The sequence below is a fragment of the Chlamydotis macqueenii genome, chromosome 1 (assembly GCF_036417535.1).
Source record: "Chlamydotis macqueenii isolate bChlMac1 chromosome 1, bChlMac1.mat, whole genome shotgun sequence".
NCBI classification, from domain to species: Eukaryota; Metazoa; Chordata; class Aves; order Otidiformes; family Otididae; genus Chlamydotis; species Chlamydotis macqueenii.
In genome coordinates, this window is record NC_141556.1 from 39,709,514 (window position 1) to 39,731,388 (window position 21,875).

The 21,875-nt window shown below is 38.8% G+C and overlaps 1 protein-coding gene across 1 annotated transcript in view; it reads left to right on the forward strand.

The window, feature by feature from the left end:
- Positions 1-21,875, forward strand: part of LGR5 (leucine rich repeat containing G protein-coupled receptor 5) — an 89,878-nt gene that overhangs the window by 55,030 nt on the left and 12,973 nt on the right. Inside the window, exons 5-14 of the mRNA XM_086749312.1 lie at positions 7,200-7,415; positions 10,184-10,255; positions 12,852-12,920; positions 16,044-16,115; positions 16,943-17,014; positions 17,113-17,181; positions 17,327-17,398; positions 20,279-20,344; positions 20,548-20,619; positions 21,629-21,700. Coding sequence (XP_086605438.1) covers positions 7,200-7,415; positions 10,184-10,255; positions 12,852-12,920; positions 16,044-16,115; positions 16,943-17,014; positions 17,113-17,181; positions 17,327-17,398; positions 20,279-20,344; positions 20,548-20,619; positions 21,629-21,700 — 852 coding nt within the window. The remainder of the gene's footprint in view (positions 1-7,199; positions 7,416-10,183; positions 10,256-12,851; positions 12,921-16,043; positions 16,116-16,942; positions 17,015-17,112; positions 17,182-17,326; positions 17,399-20,278; positions 20,345-20,547; positions 20,620-21,628; positions 21,701-21,875) is intronic.

The window sequence follows — 21,875 nt, forward strand, 5'->3', positions numbered from 1 at the left end:
AAGCTTCCACTCTTCTTCTGTTGGGACTCTTGTAATACAACCCTTTGCAGTGAATACTACAGATGAAACTTGTCGTAGTTCAGCCCTGATCGGACCAGACTACGCAGTCTCTCTCTCACTCCCCCCACCTTCCGAGAGAACAGGGAGAGAAAATATAAGGAAAAACGGCTCGAGGTTTGAGATAAGGACAGGGAGAAATCCTTAAAGTTACCGTCACGGGCAAAACAGACTCGACTTGGGGAAAACTATTCATTTATTACTACAAACAGCAGGATAATGAGACAGAGAACAAGATAACCTCCCTCCACCCCTCCCTCTTCCCAAGCTCAACATTATCTCTACTACCTTCCCCCCCCGAGCGGCACAGGGGGGAAGAGGGAATGGGGGTTGCGGTCAGTTCATCACACGTTGTTTCATGCCGCTGCTTCATGGTTGGGGGAAGAACTCTTCACATTCCTCCCCTGCTCCGTTGTGGGGTCCCACCCCTACGCCACAGTCCTTCGTGGAACTGCTCCGGCGTGGGTCGTCTCTTCCACGGAGTTCAGTCCCTTCAGAACAGCTGTCCCAGCGGGCCCTCCATGGGCCACAGCTGCCTTCAGGCATCCACCTCCCCCGGTATGGGGTCCTTCACGGGCTCCAAGTGGATCTCTGCTCCTCCATGGACCTCCATGGGCTGCAGGGGGACAACCTGCTCCACCATGGTCATCACCACAGGCTGCAGGGGAATCTTGGCCAGGAGCCGCATTACTCCTCCCCCTCACTCTGAACTGACCTTGACGTCTGCAGCCGTTCCTCACAACAGGCTGGTAGATGTCTCTCAGGATCTTTTTTACATCTTATTCACTTCTCATCTCCTTTCCACTTCTTGCAGCCAGGCCGGGCCCAGTCGGGCCCAGTCGGCTGCCTGGCAAGAGGCCAGAGGGTGAGGCCTGCAAGGCCCATGAGGCCTGCGCCTCCCCCTCTGCGCCTCTGCCCCCGCTCAGCTTCTTCACATCTTCTCTTCTCCTTTTTTTTTCTGTTTTCCCATTCTTAAATACGTTATCGCAGAGGCATTATCACGGGACATTCTGCTACCAATTGGCTCGGCCTTGGCCAGCAGCGGGTCCGCCCTAGGCCCGGCTGAGTCCACTAAACAAAGGGGAGCGACTTCTAGCAGTTTCCTACAGAAGCAACCACCTTAGGCCCCCCCTCACTAACAAAACCACGACAAACTTCACTCCCGTTTTATTTTCTTGTTTAGACATCACTGTTAATGAGCAGGTTTTACTGCTGCATTGTCAGACATGGAAGCAGTCAAAATCAAGAACAGATAGGGTGCTATCTCACTATCCATGCCAAAACAATCATGACATTTAAAAGCTGGCATTATTTACCGTATCACTTGCTTTCATTCCTGTAAAATTTAAGAGGACTTTTACTTTAATAGGAGAAAATAGGGCAGAATACAACATAGCCCATATTCCAAAGTGCTGTAAACAGTTGATAAAGGGAAAAAAATAAACCATCTTTTCTCCTTGACAACCTGCAAAGTTGGAATTTAGTGAATAAAATTAATTTGACGTTACAAGTAACAAGATAAGAAAATAATATCAGTGAAATTTGTTTTGAATTTCCTAACAGATTTGTAAATAGCTTAAATTTTATTTTTAAGATATTTTGGTATTTCTAGAGCACCTGATGGTGACACTGAGTTTTACATAAAAGATTATCCAGAAATTGTCTTGATGTTCTTAATTATTGCCTGGCTGGAACAGGTCAGCAAATGGATTTTTAATTTTCTCCCAACTCCTCCAAATATTTGAAATTTCAAGAGACGTTTCCATTCTTAATCCGAACAGAGTTGAAGACTTTGAGGGCACAGAGTTCTGAAGTGCTTCCTTTCAGGCTTGAAATCATAAAGCCTTTTTTTTCAGAAATGTTAACTTTAAACATTTTTTTCCAGTTTGATGTTTGTGTTAATAATCCTGATTTTTAGTTAAAAGACAAAACAACTTTGATGAAATCACATTCTCCCAAGAGAACTGTTTTCATGAAAAGACAGGAGCTTTAGTTGTGGTTTTCCATGTCACACCCCATGATAATGAAGCCTACAGAAAGCATTATCCTTCTTAGGAAACCCTGTAGCTCAGCAGGTACCCACAAACTCCCTAAGGAGGAATTTCCCACAGTTTAAATCAAGGTTGTGTGTACCTATGCCAGTGCCTGTACACATACGCAAAGATGTCTCAAAACGCACCATTGCAGTCTCCTCGTTTTATTGTTTTTCTTAACTCTTCAAGCTACTAGAGCCTTGGGACACACTAGATAACGGAAGAGTGACAGAAACATGGAGCAGTAGTACAATATCAGAACACCTCTCTCAGTCACAGACACTTTTCTAGCTTGATGAGCAGCTGGAAGGAAGATAGAGGTGCAAAGTTCCCTAAAATTCATGTGCTACTATGTTATTTGGGTACAATCCCTAACTCAACCAACTGTATGTAGGGCCAGTTCCTTTCAAAGTGGGGTGCAAATAGACTGAACTAGATCAGCAATTCCAGGCCACTGAGTGATGTTTTCTTTCACCTAGTAGAAGCTACTAGACATTTGGCTCTTTTCTGAGCGATCTCAAAAGAGGAGTTTTTTTTATCACATTCGTGAAGGACAGACAGATTTCTCAATGTCAGAACTGCTAACTGAAAATCATCCTGCGTGGCTGAAGCCCACCAAGACATATGCCACATGGGGGAGGAGGACAAGAAGCCACTGTTGGAGTGGTTAGCAGTGTGGAAGCTCACACTAGATTTCCAAGATCCTCCTGGGCAGCCTACAGTGACAGGCTTGCAACAGCCAGCCTAGCAAAGCAGACAGTGCTTCAGAGTGCTCCCAGGCACTGGCCCTGACCGTCTGTCCTGCTTGCACTGTTAACAGGGTCCTTGGCACACTTTTGACCCGTGCCAACTAACGTTTGTCTGAACTGTTGCGAAGGGCCACCTGGCAGTTCACAAGCCCTGGGACTGTCCCCAGTAGGCGCTCTGCATAGAGCCACCGCATTTGGGAGGCTAGGAGAGGTCACTACCGTAATGCGAGCCACTCCGAATCAGTTGGCTACAGGACCTGGGAGCATTCCCAGCCACATCAAACATACCAGTCTGGCTGTGGACTCCTGATCTGAGTCTACAGACAGATTCCTAGGATAACCCAACAGCTCCTGCTGGCCCCTGCTTTTTCCCAATGGTGGGGATTGAGAGTATACAGTATCAGAGCCAGTCTTTGTATAAACATAGCATTGCAATTGGCTGTTTGTTTTTCATGCAGTGTGCTAGCATCCTGGCCCACCATCTTGAATGCAGGTTACGAAAACACCTGAGCAGCATGTTTGGATATGAAGAGAAATGCTAGAGATTGAAACTCCCAGAGCTGCAGAGCTCTTCATCTAAAACTGAGCAGTGTGCGGGAAACAAATGCTGTGACTTGTGACTTTTCTTTTTTGTGTCTTACTGCTGCCACACAGGGTTCTTTGTATCAGTCCTGTAGAAGCCCATACAAGGGCAGAGCTGAAAATGAGCTATAGGAACTGCTATGCTGGTGTGTTGTAATTAAGCTATTGCAATAGTCCTAGCATTTTCCCCTGTGGACTGAAGGGGATATCCTGCGTAAAGGGCCACGTTTGAAAAACATGGCTTACAATAGCCAGCTATATTTTCATTACCTCCACTTCTCAGAGCCAGTTTCGATGTCACTTGCCATTACTTAAATGAGGCTTTAGTCAAACTCCTGTGAACAAACCCTTGAGAGGGTCTGTGTCACCACACACTAGCAAAGATGGTGGGGCTGCAGGTGACCCCTTCATGCCCGTTACACCCTCCCCAGACAGGCCTTGTACCCAGCCTCTGTCTGTCATTGCTCTGTACCTTGTGGAGAGGCTTGTCTGCGGCTCCCTGCATAACAGAGCCAGGTCAGGAGAGGAGCAAGGTGGTAGGAGAGGGAGGAGCGCACCCCTTCTTTAATCTGCCATGTGCTCTCACTTCTCTGCCTCCCTTGCCTGTTACATATAGCCCCTTTTAATTTGATTTTAGCTCTTCTGTTTTCAATTTAAATGTCAGAACAAATATTTTGTCCTTGATTTCTTTACCTGTCTTTGTGGCTTTGCTCTTTTCCAGTCCTTTTGTTGTAGTCACGTCCTCATTGATTTCAAGAAGAGGTAATCCATGTAATAGTTGTTTATTTCAGAGGGGAGAATGACCTGGGAGAAATATCCTTCCTGATCCCTTATCTAGCATTTCATTTAACCCTGACTGAATGAGCAAGACACGCCAATAAGACATTAAGGAATTTCTTGATCGCAAGGTACATCCAGATTGTAGCTGGGCTTGCTCTTGAGGGAAGGCTCAGAAAGAAAGAAAACATATTCCCTTAGAAACATACTGGTGGCATAAAGCTAAGTATCCGGTTATACTGAATTGATTAAAAAATGCACATCAAATATTTTTCAAGCATCTACCTTCATTTGTTCCAGAGTGCCAATAAATGAGTCCTGTTTACAGTTCTGTATGAATAATATATTTTCATAATTTATGCACATGGTTGTAGCATTCACAGTATGTGACAGGACACACCAGTGGGATACAGTCCACATAGCTCAAGCATTTACTTGGAAAGCTTTGGACATTTTAAATGAGCTCATGGTGAATTTCATACTGGCTGCTTTATTTACATGCTACCTATCAGTAAAGATCAAGTGTTTCTGTTTCCCTAAATTGGCTCTCTCTGGGATATAATGGCAGCTTTCAAACTCACCACATGTTATCTATATATTTTCAATTATAAATAAGGTCATGTTTGTGAGTTAATGGGTTTAGTTCTGGAAGTGCCAAAACTTTGATCAACACATGTAAAACAATTGGCTGAAACGGCGATTTTGATCAATGCTTTATACATCAGCGTGCATTACCTACAGTATGACAGGAAACATAACCACTTCTGAAACATTTTAATATCTGCAAGAGGGAAAGCGGTACTTGGAAATTTTAAAAAGATTAGATAACAAAAGAGCACTTGAGGCAGTATTTCTTACGAGCACTTGCAGGATACATAATCCGGTTATAGGACCTGCAGCACAAGTCATTGTAGCTTCTTGATTTCTTCCAAAGTTTATTTAAACAACCATCTAACTGTCTAGGATCTCATTTATATTACATCAGTCCTGGTTTTCTTTCTATGTTGTGTATTTTGTTTACATAGCCAGCGTTGGATTTGTATTTGGAAACTTCAGCTACAAACAAAATCAGTTCCTTGATTTCCTACTAAATATTGGTAAGGTAAAAATCCTGGTCTCACTGATGACAGCAGAAATATTGCCATTTCAGCCACAGGGTCATATATGAACAACTGACTGTTGGCTTTGCCACGCAGCCAGGCGTCCTGTGAGTAACTCCTGTGGAGGTCAGTGGGGATGTGGGGATGTCAGAGCTGCACAGGCCAGCTTCGTAGTGAACAAGATGTTAGCTGTAATACAGTAACACATTTAGGTTGAATAAAGCCTCCATTCTTTAATCAGAGTAACTGTCAAACTAAGGCAACTGTAACTTCTTAGTTTACATACCAGCGTCACCCAGGGAAGAAATTTACTTCTGACTGAACACAAAGAAACCTCATCTACTCATTCAAATTATACCTTATTTGAAAACACAGACGTAGCATGGTTGTTGCCTGTGGAATGGGGGAGGTACAGCAGAAGTATTTCTAAACATTTCTAAATGATCCTCACCCGTTTGTTGACAGACCCTTGAGTTATTTTGGGAGCTCTGTCTGTGCTGCCTGCCATGTCAGTTATTATATTGAAAATTTAATTGTGCAAGGGCTTTGACACTGAACTTTATGAATTTGTTCCAACTGACCTTGTCTCAGTTATTTACCAGCCTGGCACAGAGCCTTAGCAATCATTATTGGTTCTCATGCAGTAGGTTAGGAGCAGCAAAGGAGCAGGAGATAGAATGGATTTGACATTTTACATGACTGTAAATGAAGAAGCAGCTTTAAATAAAGAGATTAGTATGCCTGCCACAGAGTATTGCATTTCTCTCAAACAGACCAAATTTAAGTTGTACAGAATTACTTCTTTGTTCCCTGGGTGTGTCTGTTTGTTCTGTAATGTTTTCAAACATCTATTTAAATGTATTTCTGTTTCACCATTCACTTAATTACTCCTCTGGACAGACATCTTCAAGAAAAGTTTTAGAGCATGGCTTTCATGTTCTGAACAAGGTACAAGTCACTACAACACATTAAAAGCAGAAAAAGTGTATCAGAGTACAGATCACCATCTGGATGTTTCATGAAGTTTCAGAAATCTGAAGCACACTTTTAAATATTTCCCTGAAAACATCACAATGGGAAAGCAAAACAGAGCAAAAGCAAAAGCCAGTGAATATATGACATAATATTTCTGGCGCTACATCTGCAAAAGGTTCAGTAGATTTAATCCTTATTTACTTAAGTGTGAGAGCAAGATATCACCTGCAGGCTCCGAAGAGGTGCGATGTGCAGTTGAGCTCCCTCTGTTGACTCTGCATAACAGAAGTGTATTTAATAACATCTTTTTCAAAATAAATACATTACATTAGCAACACTGATCTGTATTTAAAAAACATTTTGCTCTGCTACTGAAAACTGTGAACTCCAGTGCTCATTAGAATCATTGGAATAAACAATATGTAAGAAAAGGTGAAACGAGAACAGAGACTTAGAAGTGAGTTTTATTTTTGTCTCTTAGAATGAATGTCTAGTGTATGCAAACCCAGACAGCTTGCAGCTCAGTGATCTGCAGGTTCTGAAGTAGAATCTCTGGCTGAGTTTCTTACACTTTTTTTATTCTATACTTTCAAATAATTGGGAAAAGAAACAAATTCATACCCGGTCTGTAGAGAGTCTCTGCTCAAAAATGATCAGTGTGTGCTCTCAGTGAGTTGATGGCTCCAAAGGAGACCTGTCTGTGGAGAGCCAGCTGACAAGGAGACTTGTAAACACAATGTGAGGTCTCAGGTGTGAGATTGCAAGCAAGATGGAAGTGTAGAATCTCCAGGATATGAAAAATGGATGTGGCAACCAATGTCCATCGTTTGGAGTTGTGTTCTTGGTGATAACATCTGATATCCATTGTGTAAGTCCACTGTTCTTTTCTCAGAGTCAATTATTTTCTCTGTTTCTTTTTCTCCTAGACGTCTGGATGCCAACCACATCAACTATGTGCCCCCCAACTGCTTCAATGGCTTGGTCTCCCTTAGACACCTGTGGCTAGATGATAATTCTTTGACAGAAATTCCCGTCCAAGCTTTTAGAAGTTTACCAGCACTTCAGGCAATGACATTGGCACTGAATAAAATTCATTACATACCAGACTATGCTTTTGGAAACCTCTCTAGTTTGGTAGTTCTGTAAGTTTTATTGATTGTTTTTTAGCTGCAATCTCTACTTCTTTACAGGACTTTGACCATTTTGTGATAAATTACTTGAAGATGCAATGTTTAATTTATACATTGCTTGAGACAACCTTTACTAATTAAATATTTCCTTAGTCACTCCCGAGTTGGCAAATGATGAAGAGGTATATACATGGGTTAATTAAATGTCTGTTTTGTCATACAGTCTTAGTATTAAATTAATATCTTGGGGCTATAAATCTGCAGTTTCTCTTCTACATTTGCACTAGGCTTAGTGATACTCCTTTACCAAGAGGTCAGTTCCATTTGTTGCAGAAAATGTTCTTTTTGAAAAATAATTAAGTTTTCTAGATTGTATATGTGCTACAAAACAAATTTTTTAAAAATTATCTTAGATAATCATTTTTTTTTAGATCTTCCTGCAATTAAACTAGTATTCGCTAAATTGCTTGTTTTGATCTAGCTGAATGTTTCCGTCTCCAGTAAAGAATTATGTAAGGGAATTAAAGAAATCACCCTATCTGGTCAGACAAACAAACAGGAAGAGATGAATGGTGTGCCCTCTAAGGCGGTGTGTACTGAATGAGGGAAGATTAGAAAAAGGAAATGAACTGAAAGCTTTCTGGGTGACTCAGAAAGAAAGCCATCCAGTAGAAAAAGTATGCATTTCCCTTCATAGAAAGTATATGTAGTTTTGTATTTTTTTATGTTTGCATACCAGTTCAACTAAATGAAACATGTAATTCGCACCAAAATCTGAAAGGAATACTATGGAGCATGGTTTCAGCTTTTTATCTTCTGGGAATGTACCAAGTGGAAAAAATTCTAGACTGGCTGGAGAAACTGAGGAGGAGCGCTGAGGTGGAGAAGTTATTTCAGGATATTTTGGAAAATGTTAGCGTTATTAAAGAGACAATAATATATTCAAGCTTTACAAGCTGTCTGAAACCATAGTCTGTAAGACACTTAGCATATTTTAGTATATTCTAGCCCCAGCGTAAGCACTGAACCTGGCACACACCAAGGTTCTCTGTTGTAAGTTATAATCATCACCTCTGCCTAGTGCTTAATGTATTCATATAAGCATATAGGGCAGCAAAAATGGAGGATAACAGCTGCCTTGTGCTGCAAAATCTTTACCTTCTGTTTATGTTAAGTATCAATCCCATTCAAGTTAAAGAGTGGATGGACTTTTCATTTGACTGAGCCTCAGGACTTAGTAATGCTAAAAACAAAAGACTGTCTTGTACATCATTCTCTACATCCTTGCCAGAAATATAGTGATAAGAGGACAGTTAAGAAATGCAGGAGAAAATTATTTCTTTTCATGCCCTGTTTGCTTCTGCTCAGTTAAGTTTCCATATTTTAGATTTGCCTGGCTTATTTCTAATCTTCTGGGCTTCATATTGATTAATAGTTGAATCATTTCTCATGATCTACAACATCTTATATTTTTGGCTCATCAAAATCTTTGTGTGTGGTTCTACTTTCTTTTGTTTGCTACTCTATTCAGTCTGGCAAATTTTCAACTGAGTGCAAGAATGCATGGTCAATTGGAGCAGGTTTGAAGCTCTGTCATTAAAGATCCAAACATAATTGGAATTTGGAGATGCACTCTTCATGCTAACTAGAGCATTAAAGGTCAGTGTAGTCATTAAAAAAAAAAAAAGTTGATTAGGTTTCTTCCTAGGAAAGGAAAAACCCACTGAACATTTGCATTTTGTCATCAGAATCCCTGCCTTTTATGGACAGGTAGACTCAATTTCTGAATGTTCTGCAGAACATTCAGAGAACCTGTAATCTTTAGTTTTCAGAGCAGAATGAAGCATTGAAGGGAAGGTGCTTGGCAGCCCTTCATTCACAGCCCTTCTTCTCTTTTAAAGTGCTACTTCTGTAGTTTCCCTCCACTGTAGGGGTAGAGTGTCAAGTATAAAATAAAAGGAAAAATCTACTGAGAAAAAGGCATCCTTTGTAAAAAACAACCTAAAGTGGCTCCAGGTTGTATCTCCTCACGTTAATGAGTTTCACACAGAGTGGATTTTTTCCATGTTGGTGTAAAAGACTTAGAAATAGGCAGCATTCTGAGCCTTCGTGGGGGGAGGCATTGGTTGAAATATATAACAAAATTGCTTTGAATTGCTAAACACTTGAGAAAGTAGTTTTTAATGTTTCTAGTTTCAAAGGAAGGCCAGTTGCAACACTTTTAAGATTGGTTAGTTTACTTATGTCATTGAAGCTGTGACTTTTTTGTCCTGTGGCTTTGTGTCTTCTTTCATTCTGCAAGCCGAATGCCCTTTCCTATCTGCTGTTATCCGTCTGCTTGCTTGCTCCTGTTCTGTGCCTTACCATTTAACACCCTCTGAATATACATCTTCTAAATATGCATCTCACACCTCACGCACAGTTTTAAAGCAACATGTTAATTAACCACCAATGAGAATATGGCTACAATTTCCCAATATTCAATATGCAAACCTCAACCTGGAACTCAAATGTATACCCCTTTTACACAATCTAGGTGGTTTTAAAACAAATCTCTTCTATGAAGCCAAATGGAAGCCTGCATGGGTGGGGAGGTATTGGGAGAACAAGGGGAGGGTGACAGAGGTGCCTCGTATACATGCTCTTGCAAAAGAATGACTTGCATATAATCAGTGCATGCCTGAAAATAAGTTTCATTTGATTTAACCATCAAAATGTTTTGCTTAAGTCCACTGTGTGCAGTGTGCTTTCCTGACTGTGTGCTTAATGTTCCCCTGCAGACATCTCCATAACAATAGAATCTACTCCCTGGGAAAGAAATGCTTTGATGGGCTCCACAGCCTAGAGACTTTGTGAGTTGACCTCTTATTTGTTTCCTTTTTTTTTTTCAGTGTTTTCATTAATATTCTGAAAGAATAAAAACAGCCTAAAAGCCAAATGTGGGTTTTGGGTTGCCTAATCGCTACAGGATCTAAGTGATGGTTTACAATGACTCTATGTAGCGAATCCTATTTTTGACTCTAAAACTAGTTTGCCTTTTTAATAAGCATTGTCAATTGATAAATTGTTTGAAGGACAGTTTAAAACTGTACTGAGCATTGAGAAAGAAGTGGCTATTCACGAACAGTTATGTTTGCATAGTTAGTACTATTTATTTATTTTGGTTAATCGATAAAGCTAATAGCTAGATTGGGAAGTTGTCACAATGTAAAACTTTAACATTAAGAAACTGTGTCACCATAGAGGAGGGTTATAAAATTAGATAGGTTTATTTTTCTTTATCCCTAGCAAAAGCAAAAGTGTCAGGTAGACAAATTACTCGTGTTTTACAAGGAGGGAAGAAGGTTTCAGTTATATCCAAGTTTTTGTCTTTAAAGAGCTCTGATAAAGAATAGCACTGGTAAAGGTGACATTACTTCAAGTTTTCACTGTAGTTCTCTTCAGATCAATTCAAATTTTCTTGAGTTTTCTAACAAAAAATAATTCTACCAAAGAAGGCCAAACAGGAATGCAGTGCTGGTGGTTGGTGCAAAGTATTGCGCTATGGAGTTAGTCCAATAAAGATGTTTGCTAAAGTAGACCACAGACTCCCAAAATGCCACAGGGACAGTAAAACCTTGCATATCCTTCCCCCTGGCACCTGCCACAGTCAGCTGCATCATTTTCAGAGATTTTAAGTATTTCACCCAACCAGGACAGAGGCTGAAAGGCCTGTCATGAGGAACAAATAGATGAATTTTCAAACGTGAATAATACTAGTCTAAAGGTGACTATTGGTTTTCCCATCTGCACAGCTATGTACTGCCCACTTCCATGTTTCATTAAGATCAGAAAGCAAGTAGTTTGGGGCTTTCTTTGTATCCTTAGTTTTGATTACATTGATCTCTTGGCACTGAATTGCACTTTCACAATTTTGACTTTTAGCCGGCTGTGAGTTGAGAGGAAGTCCCTTAGTGTAGCACCGGAAAGGCGGACGGGAAAGGGAGAAGGAAAATGTAATAATTTGTTTTGTTTTTTTAAGTGATGTTCACATGGCGCTTGGTCAAAAATGGGGAAAAACAGAACAATGGAATAAATAATTGCAAACTCAGTCCCAGCCACCTGGCATGAGAGAGATGGAAACACAGAGGACAGTCGGGAACCTGGGAATAAGTGTAGGTGCAGCTACTTCACTGCAATAGGGGAATGTAGCACTTGCCTCAAGCACAGTAATTGGATACTATATAGACCAGTTTCCAGATAGTTTCAAGATAATCTAAAGAGATCTCAGTGTAAATGATGGACACCAGCTTTAAGATAATTTATTTGCATTGATGCATAGGTCTGGAAATCACATATCACTGGAGGGCAAAACCGAGCCGTACATGCCTGTAATCTCTTTTTGTCAATAAGCAGGAGAGAGAGATTTACAAGCAGGAAGGAAAGCCTTGTTGAGTTCAGACAGCAGTTTCCTGCCTGCATTACTTCAGCCTGATACTATTTCAATTTCAATCTATTGTAAACTGTGATTTGTGTTTTGCCTGTTCAAAAAGGCTTTTGCTCAAGTTTTTATGATTTTGTTCTTCACAAAGCAGTGCCAGAGAGCATCACAGTAAACTGGCATGTGTCAATTTTAGTTTCAGGTGTCTGCTGAATGCTAATGGATGAACATGTCATGCTGAGGGCAGAAGTAGGCTTGCAGTCCATTCAGCCTACCAGAATAAAGTCTAATTATCGCTGCAGCATGAGCAGTTCTTAAAGCAGAGGTCTAGCTAGCTAAGCTACCATTTTTACAATTTGTCTGATTAGAAACATTTTCCATATGAATATTCAGAAATCTTAAAATTAACAATACAGTTAATGGTAACGTTGAACTTACTGTATATTTTCCCACTTGTTTTAGCCAGAGGAAGATTTCTCCTAATCATTTTTACCCTCCAGACTCCAGTATCTTACTTCTATCACTTAACCATTGGAAAAAATCTCTTCACAGATTTTTTTTTTTATCTGCAAAAAAAAAAGAAAGACTAATACAACAAGACAGTGAGTCAGAGGCAAATGAAACCTTTATAGTTAGATGTATTAGCTATGTAAAATGCAGCTCACCATACAAAGTTGTTGAATATTCTGTTTGAAAGATTTTTTTTTTATTAATACTTTGAAGTAATGGAAAGGATGGGCAATTTACAAAACAGCAAATCTCTTAGTAGTATCTGAATCCACTTACTTTTTCTTTATTGCAGAATAGCTAAGATATAACTAAAAATAGGATGCTGATGAAAAATAGGAATTATAATGTGCCCTAAATAGAATTTGTTGGAAAACATCCATACACTTTTGAGGATTTCCTGGCTTTTGGCTGTATGTATTTATTCAGTGCATGGGAGATATTTCATTATAAATGCCAACAATTCTATGTTATCCATTATGTAGTGTATAATCTAAACAATAAAATCTATTTTCACACAGAGATTTAAATTACAACAGTCTGGACGAGTTCCCCACTGCTATCAGGACACTAACAAACCTAAAAGAACTGTAAGTACAGAGCTCACATTAGGAAGGAGGATGTTTTGTCTAGTGTGTGATTTCTTTTTTAATGCTGGTGATTTTATCAGTAATTCTTAAAAACTGATATCCTAGGAAAAACTAATGAACATGCCAACATACATAAAAGATAATTTTCAACATTCAGTTTGGAGCATTCAAGTTCTGACATCTTTTATACTGCATTGTGCAGTGGGTTTTTTCAGGAACTTCATCCTTGGAATACAGTAAATAATAAACACAGTTAATTCATTTTGAGTCCTAAATACAACAGTTGGATTTTGCAAACAATCTGATGTATCACAGTCTTCTAGTCTAAGAGGAAGGTGTGGCATTCTTATTAGTCCATCAGGTTTAAATGTGTTTACTTTCTTCCTTTCCTTCCCCCCATTAAATTAAAGCCATTTCTTTTCAATATAAGCAATCCTTTGTAATGCTGTAAAAAAAAAAACATTTCTGGAGGCACAGACATAGTTTGCATTTTAAAAAATCAACAATGAAAAGAAACTAGACACGTTTTTTGTAAGAAACAGCTGAATGCTAAAAAAAATGAAATTATATTCACACATTGTACACACAGTGTACACATCCATGAATATGTTCAGAATTCTTTCCCTTCAAGTTATTTACCATGTTACTGGCACCATCAGCATAGATTTGAAAAAGTAGGTAATCATATAGTAGTTGGACATGGTTGTACCCCTGCTACATCACAAATTGATCTTAAAGCCACTTTATGTAGCTACCTGGGATTTTTTCCAAAGCAGGAGTCCCCAGGCAGGAGGACCTGTTTACTGGCTTTAGTCTGTTTACTGGTTCTAGATTAAATGGCATTCTCATATTGCTTAGAGTTTGTATCTGCATGGATGCAGTTTTTAATTGCATGGAAAAGAATTGGGGCTTTAGAGCCTTGCTCTGTAGCTCATCAGCAGTAGCACTCTAGCCCAGCATCTCCAGTGCTGGCAAAGGGTGCTGCTCTGGAGGAGGGAGTGGGGCTATGAATTTCTCAGCCCAACTGTTCTCAGCTGCTGTTATGTCGTCTGTTGGCTAACATAACTGATATGAAATCCATTGCCTTTTTACTGACCTCTGGAATCAGTAGCCAAACATGGGTAACACAGGTTTGCAGTAAATGCACTTTGCCCAGTCCAGCAAGCTGCCTGATGTGCTTGAGATTACTTACTGGCCCTGTAGGACCTCTAAGTATCAGACTTGTTGTTTCAGATAAGCTCCTAGGTGCAAGGAAACTTTGGAGTGTGAAATTGCAACCTGACATCCCAAATCCAGCACAGATCGTGAGACCGTGTGGTTCAGTGCTTTGTTTGGGCCCTGGAAGCCAACCTTATAAGCACGAGGTGTCTCCCACGAGGTTGTGCATGCCCTCCCATGTTCACCCAAGTGGGAGCCCAGGGCCATGCTGGTATGGGTGTTTCTGGGTGGGACCTCATTTCTCTCTCAGAATTTGCGCTTGGGATGAAAACACAGACTGTGGCTTTTTGTCTACAACATAGAGGCATCCAAGGGTGCTAGTCAGAGCTGGAGATCTGCTGACAAGTGACCAGCAAGTCAGGGCCATATCTGTTTGATGCTACAGGGACACCATTGTCCCAGATGCACTGCATTTCAAGGTCTCAGCTATAGGAGTAGTTATCTCTCCAAAGTAAGAGGGCATAGTTGTTACCCAAAGTTAATGCATGCGTAATGTTTTCCAGACTATATTTTGGAGATACCTGTAGAAGCATGTTTCCCAGTGTGGCCAGTGTGGTCTTTTTACCCAGGAGTGCAGATAGATTTTACTGCTCTTTTGCTCAGTATGTGAACTGGCAGGTTATATAGTGCCTTCAGTTCAGACAGGGTGTATCACTTGGGTACAGTGCCGCAGGACACAGGCTGCAGCCATGAGCACACTCTCTTCCAACCAGCTCAGAAGTCCTTCAGGCTCTTCTGTGCATAAATGCACTGGCATCTGCTCTTGGCTGATGATGGGGCTGCTCCCTCACTCTGAACTCAAGTCAGAATGGTGATGAGGGGCCAGACACTGCCCTGAGAAGTAGTCATGCCATTTCCTTAACTTTTCTGCCATGCACAGAATCCCATTCAATACAGCCACAAAACCAGCCTGTTTACTGGTTCTAGATTAAATAGGAGCCTTATATTGCTTAGAGTCTGCATCTGCATGGATGTAGTTTTTATTGCATGCAAAAGAACTAGGACTTTAGAGCCTTGCTCTGTAGCTCATCAGCAGTAGCACAACGCCTAAACAAGTAAAACCAGTAATGTGGGACCTGTTCAAGTAATGGCCAAGTGTGCTTGCATCAGTGAACAATTTGAAGCTTTCTAAATGCATAAATTTAAGCTGGGAAACCTTTTTCATACCCGACTGAACTAATGGGAGTTTCCCACAGAAATCATCATTGTTCTTTTGAAATCTTAGCTGTTTCTTTTGTTTTTCACAATTGAGAATTACTCATATGAATAAAATCCAGTAATTAATGATGAGACAAAGGTTTGGTCCTCTGTCTGGGAGGCACAACTACATTGGATAGTTTGTTCATGTCCACATCTGAAATATTTCAACAAAAGGTGGTTGTGGGAGGCTCAACATATTACAATATAATGTATAAAATCATTTACTTGTTAAACTTGTGCAATCCATCATTAACCCAGCAAAAGAAATAGTTGCAGGTTAACAAGTGCAGGGCAAAATATATATACTATTTTATTGTTATTTATTTAATTATTAATATTTAACTATTAATATTATTAGTTCATATGTGTGTGTTTATTTACATTATATATATATACATACACACATAGATTCATAGATACATGACATGCAGCTACAAAGCAGTATCATACTGATGACATCTAAATTTTAAAACGTCATTTTGCATTTTACTTCATCTGAATGGTTTTGTTCTTTTAGAAAAGTGCAAAAATCCAGCTATTTCTTGCTTTTTTTGGTTCTGTCTTATTCCAGAAAACAAGGTTATACCTTTACATACAGAGACTTTTTTTTATTACAAACATAAAATTTTGCATTGTGGATACGCTGCAAAGATTATGACTTCACTTTTTTTTTTCTTACATTTTAAACTATTTTTCCTTTTGTAGGGGATTTCATAGCAATAACATCAAGTCAATACCTGAGCGTGCATTTGCGGGTAATCCATCACTTATTACAATGTAAGTGATAATAGTCTTTTCAATGACTCTTCTTGTTAGAGAACGTGGAACTAAGAATCATATTTGTGGCTAATTGTCAAATAGGTCTTCTTGTGAGTGTACTGTGTAGCACATCATTACACAAGCAAACAAGCTTATATCTTTCCAACTTTGTAGAAGAAAATGGAAGTTTGCATGCCCTGCTTAAGGGGAGGGAGTAGAGGTCTCTGGCCTTTGACCTTTTATTTGAACTATTTCTTCTAAGTCTCTCAGCATTACTAGCAATGTAGAAGCTAGTAAAAATTACTCTTGATGGATTCCAGTCTGAGTTCCCATTGTCTTACATGAGAATGCATTTAATAGGCAAATCTCAAAATAAGAAATTATAAAATAAATGTAAGAATAATTGTGATTCATCTTGAGTAATATTATTCTGTAAGCAAAAGCAGCATGGCTTACAAAGTGCAAGGAAACCTTTTCTGAGTATGTGAAGTCCTGACTTCTTTACCTGCTAACCTTAAATTTGTCTCAGGTCATCACGAAGTCCTTCATATTTGGATTTCTGTATTTGCAAATCTAGGAGGAAGAGGGAATATTTTGTTGTCTGGCTTCTGGCTTTAAAACCAAGAGAACAATGACTACTTGGATGTTCAATATGTGAACTGTGGTTGATGGATATAGATGAGTGGGTGAGAAAAGCCCAGATGTGCACCTCTGCTACAACCAGAGGTGCACAGTCTGTGATCCATCATAGAGGATGATGCTCACTTGCTTAGTGTAGTCACATTATATATTTAGAATCTTTTAAAGTGTTTTTCATAGAATGTCTTTTTATCCTCTTTTTGCAGACATTTTTATGATAATCCTATCCAGCTTGTTGGAAAATCTGCCTTTCAACACTTACCAGAACTTAGAACTCTGTATGTGTTTACTTTTTTATTTTAATTGTCTTTATATATCACAGTATTCCACACTTCCCTCACCACAATTGTATTGAAATGATGTTTTTAAATTCTAGGACTTTAAATGGTGCTTCACAGATAACAGAGTTCCCTGATTTGACAGGGACTACAAGTCTGGAGAGTTTGTAAGTGCTAGAGAAGTATTTTTGCTTTATTTTTTTGCATACCGACTTATTCTAAAGAATGTCCTAAAAATATATTTGCTTTGCAATCTTAAAAAAAAAGTGGTCTTTTTTTTTTCTTTCTTTTTTTAATACATATTTTCAACAGGACACTCACAGGAGCACAGATCACTTCTCTCCCCAAATCAGCTTGTGACCAGTTACCTAATCTCCAAGTGCTGTAAGTTTCAGTAAGATTATTAAAATTACATTAATGCAAGAGATTAATGGGCAGATTAAATCATTATGATTTCAAAATTACCCAATTACTGCTATTTCTGTGTATCACGTTACTTCTTAGGAATTCAGTTCAGGGAGCAGCCCCCCATGTTACTCAAAATGTTCACAACCCACTTATCAGTCAGGATTTCCCATACGTTGCTGAAAAAGATAATTACTCTGCATGTTTTTAGGAAAAGGCAAAATGGTTCTTGATTTTGTTTAAATACAACAGAGCTACTTATTTTCCTTCATTCTCTCTCTGCTACAGTAGTCTGGTTTTTTTTTTCCTCACCGAGGCAGAAATTCAGTGAAGTGAGTGGAAAATATAAGTGAGTAAGGAGTGCAATTTTGAGTCCTTGTTATGCTCCTCTTTTGGTTTCTGTTCCAACCAGACTTAAGTAGGTGACTGAAATTTTAATAGACTATTCCTTGGCATAGTTGGGGCGTAGTTTTTATACTAAATATCCAATATTATTTTGGCTTGGAAATTTTCTTGGAGTTTACTTAATCACTAACGAAAGTAATCATTGAGTCTGCTTCTTTGAGAATGAGCCAACAGCACTTTCCTCTATGTATTACATCACTAGGAATGTATTTGGTATTAGTTCTCTGGCCAACATTGAAATAGCACTAATTACAACACATTATTTGAATACCAGCATGGATGTCATGAACATTTCCAGAAAAAAATACGTTTTCATTGATGGACTCAATATAATCATTTCCAGAATGATAAAAGACAGAAACAGAGTCTGTTGCCAGAAGGAAGTCTGCACACAGACTTAAGTTTAAATATGTCCTATATTATTAAAAAACAATAAATAATTTCAAAACAGAAGGCAAATAAATACTTTAGTAATTAATAACTTGTACAGTTCATAGTAAAGTCAGTTGGAAATTCACATTTTTTATTTTTGAATATCACCCTGTATTATTAGAGCTGATATTTAAAAGGATGGGGAACCAATTTGACAGCAATTTCATGTACTCAGAGTTGCTCTTTCCCTATTCCCATCAGATTAGAACAGGCCTGCTAAGACCACATTTAGGTTTGCACATTAGTTTTGCCTGTGCCGTGAAGTATGACAGTGCACTGAACCCCACAAGTTACTTGGAGACTGCGATCTTGAAGGGGCTTCCTGGCTCAGATATATGCACAAACACTACAAGCACAAACACTGCTTTGAAAGGCAATTTGTGCATCCTACCTAGCCATCAATACTTCCAAATGTGGATTAATGTACACTGAGGCTTCCTGGGTATCTGCACATCTGCAGTGAAGGCATGTGTGAGAACACAGTCCCAGCAGTCCTCAAGAGACTACCCTAAGCACAGTTGGGTATGCACCTCAACACAGGAACCAAAACCACTTGCCCTCGGCTGCTGTCAAGAGCCTCATGTATTAACATAGTGGGAGAAAATCCTTAACAATAAACAAGTAGAATATTTCATGGAGCTCTAACAGAAAATGAGGGGAGAAGGGTTTCGGCTTTGTTTTTTTTTCCATGTGTGAAGAGGGAATGTCAGAATGTACAAAATTCAAGCTGATAACATGCTTTTAAGAAGACCTAAGTCACAAATCTGTGCATGAAGGAATAGCCACAGTTCTGCAGACATACCAAACATCTTTTACCTTGGTCTAAAAGCCTCCAGCTCACTTGAATTCTCCTGTCACAGAGTACCTGTGAAAAATACAAAAACAGAGGCCATAATCTTCCCTGTTGTTACAAAAAAAAAATACATATATTGATGGTAGTCTTTGTGCTTAAATATACCTTAAATACCTTAAAAACACACATGGTCATTACTTGCACCACTTCCACAAATCAAATACAGAGTATTCTGAATGCCCCTGTTGGATTAGTAACAGTGAAAATAAATTTTCACTAAGGAAGTAAATGGGTGGAGATTAACCAGTTTTAAAGAATTTGAAACAGGAGTGAAAAGATAATATAGGATAACAGTGGAAAAGGACATTTTTCCTAATTATAGGCATAAGCTTTTTTTCTGTATTCTTTTCACTAGTAAATTTCCCATTCAGTTTTCCCTGAGCAAAATGTATGTATAGGATGAGACTGTTGGGTGGTGGGGGCGGGTGTTTGGTTCCTTTTTTTTTTTCCCTCCAATTTCTGCAAATTGCCTGGGCTTGGTTTTGATTAGTTATATTATACTATAAATCAGTCCAGATGTTTCAGTTATTCTGTAATTTGTTGAGTTTTGGCTCAAGTCTCTTCAAGGTTTTTTTCCCCCATGTAGCGATTGATTTCAAAGTTAGTTCCAATATGTTTTTTAACCACTTCCCTCAGTTATAACAGTCTAAGGATCAGAGGCAATACTGCTTAATTAAAAGTGTAGAATGGAAAGCTGATTACAGTCCATTGTGATTATTGCTGGAAAAATACAAGATCTTATCTCAAAAATTAGAGCATATATATTTAGTAGATTATTTTAAATGGTTTAAATATTTATCAGGATTTAAACATGATGAATATGAAGTCTGTGATGCAAATCCAATATTCCCTATGAGCAGATGGCCAGTATCGTTACTGTAAAGCACTCAGAAGTCTACACTTCAGGCAGGCAGTCTTCAGACAATGCAAGGAATTTGCAAACATAGGATATGCAGTTAATACATCTTGCCTTTTCCCCTCCTCTCTTCCTCAGTTAGAAATCAAAATCTGACAGATGAGAGATGATAACTGAGTTTGCACGTTTCTATTCTTCTTTGAGTGTGGGAGAAAATAAGTTACTTTAAATTGAGCATGAAGGTAGACAATGAAAGAGCTTTTTCTTTTAACATTACTGTGATATTAATCTTTTCTTTTCTTGTGTATTACAGGGATCTGTCTTATAACCTGCTGGAAGATTTACCCTGCTTTACTGCATGTAAAAAACTCCAAAAAATGTAAGTGTCAAATTATCCTACAAAGCCTAAAAAGAGGCATCTATATACAAATTTGTTAGAGCATCATTAACTTGGTTATTGCTGGCTGATTTGACATATCCAAATACATATCCTTAAACTGTGGATCATAAATACAATCTAAAACACCCCGAAGTGTCCTCCAAGTGCCTCTGAAACTGAGAAGATTCTTATTGCCGTTTCAGTGACTTACATCACAATGAAATTGGTGAAATCAAAGCAGACACGTTTCGGCAGCTGGCTGCTCTTCGGTCTCTGTGAGTACAGCCCTAACAACCATTCACCTAGGTTCTCAAAAACAGTGGGTATACACTGTCTGCTCGCTACCTGCCCCAAAACATGCTTGTTTCTGTTTTTCTTTAATCTTTCACCCATTAGGTCATAACTGTGAAAGCAGAACAAACATGAAGTTTAGCATCTGCAGCAACGAATTCAAAGATGTAAACTTATAGCTATAGAAGCTACTTCTGTAGTTAGAAGTTTAGTTACTTCTAAACGTTTCCCAGTTGGACTAGGTGATCATTGTGGGTACCTCCCAACTGAACTATCCCATTCTATTCTATTCTACTGGTACCTCCCAACTGAACTATCCTATTCTATTCTGCTCTCTCTATTGAGAGAGATACGGAGCCAGAGCTAGTATCTATTGGCAGGTTCATGTAATAATCAGCTCTAGGGAGCATGAAATCTTTTTATAGAGAACAGTGTCTTAAGAAATAGATTCTAAGTGTGTGTTGATTTATAGTTTTCGCACAGACGCATATGCTGCAGAGTAATTTTGTTGAGAAATTGCTCATGGGTGTAAGTCTTTGCAGGATCAAGCTCATACATTTTTTTAAGAGTTCCTTTCAGTTTTTTTTATTTTTCAGGGGCAGTAAAGATTAAGATTAGGAAGTTAAGCCTGTCGACAATGGATTTGCTGTTCTTAGTCACATCATGAGGACATCTTAAAAGTAGTCCATATACGCAACCCTTCTTTCTGCTGCCTTGGGAAGCTTGTGAAGCAGACCAAAAATAACTGTGTTAGACTGCAGGAGCCATTAAGAAGTTCTAGAGAGTGTTGTCAGTTTAATAACTAATGTCATTAACTGATAAACATAATTTAAAAACTGAAAAAAGATTTGGCAGTATGAGATATGCAGAAGCTTATTGAAAATATTTGCATGTAATTAATACCTTTTTTATATTTAGGCCTCCTAATCAAGTGTATGAAAACTTCCATATTCACTCAGTGGGTATGTAATTTTCCATTCACTTTTCTTGTAGGGATTTAGCTTGGAACAAAATTAAAATTATTCACCCCAATGCCTTCTCCTCTTTACCATCTCTGATCAAACTGTAAGTATTTATATATCTTCTACATTGAAATTTTTACAGTTTTCTTGCAAGAGCATATAAAAAAATTTAATAACTTAGTGCCCCACTCAGCAGAGATTGAGACTTTCTCTGTTCCAGTCTTCTGGTCTGTTGAATCCGTATTTAAATGTCTGCTTTCTTCTAATTCAGCTCCCAT